The 9,602-nt window shown below is 41.0% G+C and overlaps 1 protein-coding gene across 2 annotated transcripts; it reads left to right on the forward strand.

Moving 5' to 3' along the window:
- Positions 1 to 1,313: 1,313 nt before the first annotated feature.
- On the forward strand, positions 1,314 to 8,691 carry LOC147972380 (DNA photolyase). 2 transcript variants are annotated; one of them, XM_087521432.1, is made up of 15 exons: positions 1,314 to 1,781; positions 2,536 to 2,669; positions 2,774 to 2,926; positions 3,021 to 3,132; positions 3,228 to 3,564; positions 3,814 to 4,027; positions 4,119 to 4,208; positions 5,227 to 5,482; positions 5,596 to 5,708; positions 6,322 to 6,420; positions 6,515 to 6,562; positions 6,655 to 6,765; positions 6,876 to 6,966; positions 7,047 to 7,159; positions 8,256 to 8,691. In XM_087521432.1, exons 1-14 carry the CDS (start codon positions 1,547 to 1,549, stop codon positions 7,157 to 7,159), a joined length of 2,106 nt encoding a protein of 701 aa, XP_087377558.1. In that variant the 5' UTR covers positions 1,314 to 1,546; the 3' UTR covers positions 8,256 to 8,691. The 2 variants fall into 2 exon arrangements, with proteins under 2 accessions (XP_087377558.1, XP_087377559.1); XM_087521433.1 differs by having other exon boundaries at positions 1,632 to 1,781; positions 2,536 to 2,682.
- The last annotated feature ends 911 nt before the right edge of the window (positions 8,692 to 9,602 follow it).

Genomic DNA, 9,602 nt, shown 5'->3' on the forward strand with positions numbered 1-9,602 from the left:
TGCATATGACACTAGTCTAAGTTACTACCTTCATAATGCAAAGTAAAATAGATGGTTTCATTTATTAACTTGTAGAGTTATCTTGTCTCGGGAAGCGCTATGTTACAGTAACATATTATGTTATCACCTCTTATTAACTACTTGCCACGTAAGTAAAAATTTTTTGGAATGCATTATGTTACTACCTAAGTTACTCCCACTATGACTAGCCTCACGTTCGAAACTGTACGGCCCGGTCGTATAGGAATTCTTTCAATTTTCTTCACTCGTGCTACTGCTCCTAAGACTATCCACAATGGGAGTAACATAGGTGATAACATCACACTTATCTAGGCAAAATAGATGACGTGACATGTAATTAATGTAGAAAGAGCGGCATGCAGTAACATAGTTAGTTACTGTAACATCACACATATCAAGAAAATATGAGTCTACAACCTAATAAATGAAGTGATGCATGACACAACACATATGTTACTACCCACTGCGGAGATAGTAACATAGAGCAGTAACATATGCATGTTACTACTCTAAGTTACTCCCCATTGTGACTAGTCTAAGACTAGTCATAGTGGGAGTAACTTAGCTAGCAACATAGCGCACTATAAGAAATTTTTACTTATGTGGCAAGTAATTAATAAGAGGTGGTAACATAATATGTTACTGTAGCATAACGCTTTTCAAAACAAGATGAGTCTATAAGCTAATAAATGAAGCCATCTACGATACTACTGTTATGTTATTATGAAGGTAGTAACTTAGTCTAGTGTCATATGCATGACACTAGTCTAAGTTACCCCCCACTATGACCAGCCTAGTTATAGCAGGAGTCACTTAACTACTAACGTAGCGTACTTCAAAAAAATTCTGCTTATGTGGCTAGTAATTAATAAGATGTGGTAACATAATATGTTATTGTAACATAGCAGTTTTCAACACAAGATGAGTCTACGAGCTAATAAATGAAACCATCTACTTCCTCCATTCCAAAATATAGTGCGCCCGCGCTTCCCGAGGTCCAACTTTGACCATAAATTTAACCAACGAGACCAACTGCGGCAGGAGAAAAAAATTATATAACTGAAAACTTCTTTCGAATACGAATTCACTGATGTAATTTTTGCTTTCGCTGCAATCGGTCTTGGTAATTAAATTTACGGTCAAAATTGAAGCACGTGGATAGAGGAAACACTACATTATGAAATGGAGAAAATATAATACTACTATTATGTTATTTTGCATTATGAAAATAATAACTTAAACTAGTGTGGTACTCCCCGCTATGACCAGACCGACGCGGACCATGCGAGCGGGACGAGGTTGTGTTGCGGTGGACAATGGCGGGTCCCACGGCGAGAGGCGACGGGAGCAGCGCCGCCACAGAAAGCAGCACGCGGCCGGGCCACCACACACGCACGCACAGATCTCTGCCACCGACGGCCCGAGCGCCGTCCTCCGCCACAGCTTCGCCATGGGCGCGCGCTAGCCCCGCCCTTCTTATCCCCGCTCCCCGACCACCTATGGCCGCTGCTGCCGCTCTCGTCCCATGGCACTTCTCGCGCTCCGCCTCGGCCACAGCAGCCTCCACCCCGCCCCGCCGCTCCGCCGCCAGCGCCAGCGCCTCGTCGTCTCCTGCAGCGCCGTGAGCGACGGGGGCGCGGCGGTGGTGTGGTTCAAGCATGACCTCCGCCTCGACGACCACCCGGGCCTCGTCGCCGCCTGCGCCGAGCCCCGCCGCCCCGTCGTGCCCCTCTACGTCTTCGACAGCCGCATCCTCGCCGGTGAGTCGCTGCTCGGTTCTAGCGTCGAGGTGCGACGTTCGGCCTGGGGTTGAGGAACGGGGATCGGTAGTGCACGGGGTGTGTTCGGTACAATGCCTTCACCGTAGGGCGCTTGTGTGCTGGCGCGAATTCTCTGCCGTGTCGTCCTGCTTCACAGCTTCAGCAACATTGATCCGACAGCTAGTGTGCTTTTGATGCTTGGTTTAGTGGTTTTGTAGAAATGGAGAGCAAATTAAAGCCAAATCACACCGGGCAAAGTCTCCCTTGTAAAATTGAACTGTCAGGTGTTGGCCTCGTTGCCATTAGCATGGTAGAGTAAGACGCAGTTTGCCATTTTCCATAGACACTATTAAGTGGACAAGCCAGTTCTTCTTTGTACCACATGGCAATTGTTGTTTCTCAGGACAGTGTGACTCCATCCGAATCCCCACATGTAGGTTAATGTTGCCAAATTGTGCATAACACCTGCCTGTCAGGCCAATAAGGTCCGAAGAATGAGACTTGGGTGCTGTAAACTAAGTCACAGATACTGTTTCTGCTTCTGCAATGCTAGAATTATTATATACGTACCTCTTAACAAACACGTGTAAGCCTACCCTGAATCGTCTAAAAAATGGTTTAACGGAAATCATCAAATGACATTTGACAGTTGACATCTAACGGGTTTTAGCAGGCAGTTTTCCTGCCGGCTTAGTTTCAAAAACATTTAGACAGTTGACATTCACATTGGTATCAACTCTTTAATCCTTTACAGGTTACTCAGACACGAGGCTGGAACTGCTACTTTTTGCTTTGAAAGACCTTAAGTTGGCGTTGAAGTCTCAACGGTCTGATCTGCTCATAGGCTTGGGAAATGCTGAAGATGCTGTTCTGAAACTCGCAAATGAGGTCGCTATGCAAGGTTCATGTTGAGAATTGAGGTTTAAGAGCATATGCATACCTTCCTAACATATCCGGATCTCCTGATTGCATGCATTGGTGGAGTATAACAGGTACAAGCGGGTGTCATTTATACAGAAGAGGAAGTTGAACAGTGTGTGTGCAGTGTTTTAGCCAATGTTGAATCTTCTTTGTCTAATGGATCGTTCACACGGGGAAACCCTCCTGAGATCAAGTTCTGGAGTGCCCCGTTGTATGACTATAAGGTAGTTAAAGTTTGATATCTCAAGTGTTGAACTCTCTTTATTATCGTATAGCAACTTGATTATGTATGGCATGCTGAAGTGATCATTCCACCAGAGTTTGAGGCAACTGTCAACATCACGCAACCAATTTTTGAATGAGAAATTCTCGACAACTACAGCTCTCCCTGCCCCAACTCTTCCTACTCTAAATGTGGAGTTAGACACAGGTGCACTTCAATTCCATTCGTTTTGGCTGATAATTATATGTTTCCTTAAACATATTGGTGTGTCCATTTAGATATTACAACAGTTTCCTGTTCAGGTTCTCTACCCACACTTGAAGAACTAAAGGTATTCCTGAAAGAGAGTAGAATGGCACAAGATAATTGGGTTCCTATCAAGAGCACGTCAGCAAGATCTATTCTAAAAGCCGCCCTCATTCAGAGGAAGATTAAAAGTAATGTTTCCTTAAGTGACGGCGATGGAGGAAACATAGAAGATATCACCACAAGTGCTGGTGCATCAGGGAGGAAAATAGCAGGTTCAATGTTTGCATCGGAAAGTTCACTTGAAGTTAGAGGTGGAACAGATATTACTCTGGATGCTTTAGATGCTTACCTGAAATACCTAGAAGGCACAGGAAAGGCTAGTTGGCAAGAGTATGTATCATGACCTGTTGTTTTCATTTATCAGATTCTCATTAGATGGTTTGTTCACTCGAAGCCAAAATTACAGAGTACATAGTTATCAACATTTATTGTGGTTGTATTAAAAAAAATGTTGCCTAGCACTCATTCCCAATGAAATGACTTCTTGTTTCAACCTGTTATGTGCAATATAGTCTTAACTTTAGTATATATCATCATGATCCATTTCTGATTACAGGTTTAATTATATTCTTTGTCCAGGTTGCATGATAAGGTGCGCTTTGCTGAAACCAGGGATGGTGCTTCGTTTCGCACGTTATTTGGTAATGCAATTCAGCTTGGAGTCATATCTAGGAGGAGAGCTTACCAAGAAACTATTCAATATGAGAGAGATCGCAATGCTGGCTTTCTATCACCGTTTGGATACTCAACCCCTACAGTGACATCAGCAGTAGATGCTATCTGTTCATTGGAGGTAATTGATATATTCCCCAGTATTATTTTCAAGATCCTGCCCTTTTTACCTTTTCTGAACTCCCCTAACAATCTATTTGTTCACATTAAAGTGGTACTGGCTCTTGGCATTGAAATCCCAAGTATCCATTGAGGGAAATTATCCTTTAAAGTTTTGGAGATGGAAGGGTTATCTTATACAGGTAAGTTGTATCTCTTCCAGTTCCACCCTCTCTTGTACATAGGCGGATGTACTCTGCTTCAAATGCATCAGCATCCATTACTAAGTATCAATTTTGGTAGGTTGCCCACCTAAATGAAACAAGAGGTCGTGATTCATACTCTTATCCAAGTATGTATCACGACCTCTTGTTTTCATTTAGTTTACAATAGAGTTGCCCAAAACGGGAGTATTACCTTATCCATGTTGGTGGGCAACATATAAAAGGAAACTAGTCTTGATATAGGATGGTGAAAAGCCGCAATCCTTGTCCGGACTGAATATTGATAAATCAGACAATAACTGGGGGTCAACAACAGTTTTCAAAGGATCACTGTAATTGTCCCACTTGCACTTGTATCCTTCCACCTTCTAGTGACATCGGTAACTCACCATGATCTATATACAATCAATTCTGGTGTAGCAGTTGAGATGTGAGTTACCATTGCCAATTTTACTTTATAAATGGACACCTATGCAGGCGGGTAATAACACTCTACATATCCCAAATTAGCGTCACATAGACTATGGATGCTTCTAAATGAAGTTAAAGCTTTTATTCATCAGTGCAGTACCTCTTTTCTCAAAGTCAGATTTTCCTTTTCTTTCAAAAGCTAATAGAAAAGCACATCTTGGTTCCCATCTGTTGGCTGTTGGCTCTGTGTGATCACTGGGTCTTGGTGGAACCCTGCATTGTGTTAATTGATTATTGCAATTGTATGCAGTATATATCTAACATGGAGTAGTTTGTTCACATAAGCTTGTCTCATGGTGTTATCAATAGACTGAACACACAGCTATGATCCTATCTCCGATGAACATATACTCTTTACTTTTCAAATTTATTAGGTTCCATTTTTATGCTTCCATAGCTTGTGCACATTCAGCATATTTTTTTCTGATTGGTCTTGTGGTTGTGGTTATGCAACTAAATTTATCAATGTACGCAATTTTGTTTAGATCGCCTCCTGGAATTTCCTCATTTAAAGTTTTATTGGCAGTATACATCTGTTGGCCATGAAGGTCCTGCAGTTCTTCTTGTGCACGGCTTTGGAGCTTCCTTGCAGCACTTTCGTGATAATATCAGCAACATTGCTGATGAAGGACACCGAGTTTGGGCAATTACCCTTCTTGGCTTTGGGAAATCAGAGAAACCAAATGTTGACTATTCAGAACTTCTGTGGTCAGAATTACTGAGGGACTTCATTGTTGATGTTGTGAGGGATCCTGTTCATCTTGTAGGCAACTCTATTGGAGGTATGCTTTGACATACTAATCTTCCAACATTGCTCGGTGACGGGCAATAACCCAATAACAACTTCGTTTGGAATAATCTTAATTTAACTATTCTCTTGCTGTAATATTCTCAGGTTATATCTGCGCTATTGCTGCTGGCTTATGGCCTTCCCTTGCAAATTCTCTTGTTCTTCTGAACTCAGCTGGTTCAGTTGTTCCAAATTACTCCTTCATCCCATTGAGTAAAGTAAGGCAACGAGAATTCAATGGAATTACTTCGATTTAAATTATGTTTACGATTCTAGCTGTACAATATTTATGGGTCAAAGATGTGAAGTGCCAGTTGCATCAGTTAAACATACCATATGTTTGCCATGAAAGTTGAGAGCAACCATATTTTTATCGCATTAATGTGTGAGATATTGAATATCTATGTGGGGTTGGGGGGTCTCATTCTTTTTCATGTCTCTGCAAACTCACAACAACATAAATAATATAAGTATTAGAACTTGGTAATATTGTTTGGCCACATCGATGTCTTCTTGTATAGTAGATCAACATATTGTTAGCTGCTAAAAGCTCTATTGTGAAAATTAATTTCGGACGCAACGTTTGTTTCTTACTTTTGTTATGGAAGCATTCACAACTCTGATGGCAAATATATTTCAGGTTAGAAGTTTTATGGTCCAAATATATGTCATTGATACTTGTATTCAGCCATTGTCCAACGGGAATGCTTCCATAACCAAAAAAGAAAAAAACACAAAGAAAAGCATAATCTTTGATGTTGGACTTTTTAACATCTGAGCTGCATTAGTTTTATATATTAATTTGATGCTATTATATGCAACTACGTACAGGAAGGACGAACCTCATGGCTTTCAAGGTTGCAGGCACGCCTCCTTTTGCTCTTTTTGAGGTCAAGGGCAGGAGGCATTCTCAAGGGATACTATCCTACTGTATGTGTATCTTCAAATGTGCTACATTTTTTAATATTTAAATAGTACCTATTTGTTAATATTTACTAAGAAGTACCGTCCTTTTCATTTTTAGAGAACTGAACGGGTTGACAAGCCACTCGTGGATGAGATTATAAGGGCTGTATCCTCAGATCACACAGTATATGTTTTACAGACTTAATTTTCACTTTGTGCTCCGTATTCTGCATTTATTTCCTTAAGAAACAAATGCAGTCATATGACCCTGGTGCGACAACAGTTATTGAGAGCATATTCAACTTCAATCTTTCAATTCCTCTTAATTTTCTATTTGATTCTTTTGGAGGTAACGTCTTGGTTATTCAGGTGTGTGCCTAACATCATCCACGGACATCGTATCTATTACACCAATACCTTTGTAGTAACTGTTGACATATGTGAGGCTAATTTTGTTACTATTTTCTTATTTTGAAAAGGGAATGAAAGATCCGCTTACAAAATCCGAGTCATTCATTTCCATGCTTAGAGATCATTGCAGCAAGGTCCAGATTAGAGAGTTAAATGCAGGTGACTGGGAATCTTCTCCTTTCCCCTCTCCTTCTCTCTATTCCGTGTTTGGCTTTGGTTCTCACAATAAAACACAACAGGTCATGCTCCGCACGATGAAGTTCCTGATGAAGTGAACTCCTTACTGTCTGAATGGATGAAAACGAACAAGACTGAACTTAAGGCAGCTTTGGAGAAGTCCAAGGCAATTTAGGTAACATTTCGTTTTCAGGACACCCTTTCTGTCAGGCTGTTTGTATAATATCATCATCGCCTTGTCGGAGCCATTTGATAATACATGTATCTCATGTATTTCCCGCAATTCTGTACAAAACATTACCTCACAGATATGGTTACCTCTTAGGTGACAAAAAGAGCAGCAGTTGCTAACGTTGTACAAAATCACATATGTACATCAGTTGTTAGTTTTGTACCATCTTTTGGCAACTGCAATCAAAAGGAAAAAAAACTAGCATCAGTGTTTTTCTTAGGCATAGCAACTTGACAGAATGTGACATGCAATTTGCACTTGCAACGAACTTACTAGTGGTTCCTAAAGTTGCTTTTGATTTAGTATGGATCTGGACCAGAGAATCAACCTTGAACCCCACAGGCCACAGTACGAGTAATGTCCAACCTAATCATGCTTGCTTTTCATCCATTGTGCAAGTTATGTCTGGTCATAATACTCCCTCCGTCTCAAAATAACTGTCTTTAACTTTAGTACAATGTTGTGCTAAAATTAGTACAAATTTGAGACAGAGGGAGTACGTCTGTACTTACTTGCACTCCACTTATTTTATTTGGCATGGAATGGATGTAGTCACTTGATGAATATGCATGCCAACTTATTGTACAAAATTTTCTTTCCTTTTCTTCTTCCAAATTCCCAGGAAGCCGATTGTAATTACTTCACTGAACCATCCTCCAGGACAATTAATTATCTTAACTTTCACGAAATGAATCGGCTAGTGTTTTTCTTTTATGGTGGAGACTAGGCAATTCCATCTCCCAGGGTTCAAAACTTGTGTCAGGCAGGATCACAGTTGTCATAGGGTGCTTTCATCGAAGCGTGTAGGATCATGTTTAAACGTCCTAAGCTACTACTCAAAGAATCATATCATCATTACTATTATTATTTTCGTTACTTATTTTTATTTTTATTGTCTTTGTTGCTATTATTGTTATAATCATCATCATCCGTCATTTTCTTGTCCTTCTGATGCTATCTAGAAACTGGTTTACACTGACGCCTCCAGGTGCATGCTTAGAGTCTTCCATACTGAACAACCCTAGCTTCTTTGCTACAGATAGGTGTCTTACTCGGCAATGGACCATGGTTTCATCATCATGAGCATGCATTACATCATTATTGCATTTATCGAGCTCCGTTCGACGGAATATCGACCAATTGCTGGCGACCTGCACCCTTTGGAAGATCATGCGATGCCCCTGTCAGTTTGGTCACCTTCTTTCTCCGTTGAGAAAGAACAGGGCATTAGCACTCCATGACAGCAACCTCTCCGCTGTTCTTAGAGTCCAGAGTGATATCATGTCAGTCATCAGTCACTCATGATAAATGGTGTGATTAATTTGTCCTCTTTTTGCGTTGATGTGCAATCTTCAGTGATTTGCTTGTCCTCTTTTTTTCGAGACTGTGATATATGCTTTGCTTTGCTTTGCATTGCAAGGAATCTTGTATAGGTCCGGCATCAGCAGCACTTTATATATCCCTCTTAGTGCGTACGATCTTGGTTCTTTTTACTTCGTTTTTTACGATATGGTATCCAGTTTACGCATTTGATCATGACCTTATCTACTCACAGGCTAGTACGATAGTATGATGAGAAGTCCTTTGTATGATGAATCTACCAATAATATGTGCACATGAAACTAGGTAGACAGTGTCTTCTGATCCAAGTACTGAAAGGCTGTGGCATGAATTCTGAAGTGACACCTCAAAAACGTCGAAGGGGATGAGTATCTCATCATGTATGCGTACGCTTTAATTAGTTGGTGGCCATCTGCAAAATCTTTGGGCAGGGCTCACCATCAGCGAGGTTAAAACACAAAAGCAGCTGTGATTACGATCACCCAACCAACCCACCTTATCTATGTGTGCAGAAGCTTTCGCACTGTCTGGACATTACCAAATCTGACAGCAACGCGACCAGCCCATGGCCTCCACTCCAAAAGATGGATGGATGTCAAGTTGCGGCAGCCTCGCGGATGACCTATTCCTTTCGGCATGCTGTTCATGTCTCTTGACTAGCGGTCCATGGCTATTGCCCCCGCTCCAAAAGATGTCAAGTTACAGTCTCGCAGCTCACCAATTCCTTTTGGCAGGGTGCTCATGTCTCCTGGCGAAATTCCTGCCCCCTAATGATAGGCCAAAGGGTGTATTGCGCACGCTTTTGCTTATGGCTACACATTTGTATGTACCAATCAGTCTGCCCAAAATATTAAGGGCCTATTTGATTTGATTCAAGGGATTTCTAAAGGATTTTTTGAGGATTCATTGGACTACGATTCATATGAATTTTTCCTTAGGATTCGTTTGTACTAGTTTTTATAGAAACATTTCTATCCACTCCAACCTCATACAAAGAATCCTATATTTTTCCTGCATGTAATGAAACACCCATGTTAATCATGTA

This window comes from Triticum urartu, chromosome 5A, assembly GCF_056163025.1.
Source record: "Triticum urartu cultivar PI428250 chromosome 5A, HENAU_Tu73, whole genome shotgun sequence".
Taxonomy (NCBI): Eukaryota; Viridiplantae; Streptophyta; class Magnoliopsida; order Poales; family Poaceae; genus Triticum; species Triticum urartu.

Coding starts and splice junctions, on each gene's coding strand:
- LOC147972380 (XM_087521432.1), top strand. CDS start 1,547: ATGGCACTTCTCGCGCTCCGCCTCGGCCACAGCAGCCTCCACCCCGCC. Junction 1,782..2,535: donor CGACAGCCGCATCCTCGCCG/GTGAGTCGCTGC, acceptor AATCCTTTACAG/GTTACTCAGACACGAGGCTG. Junction 6,766..6,875: donor GTAACGTCTTGGTTATTCAG/GTGTGTGCCTAA, acceptor TATTTTGAAAAG/GGAATGAAAGATCCGCTTAC.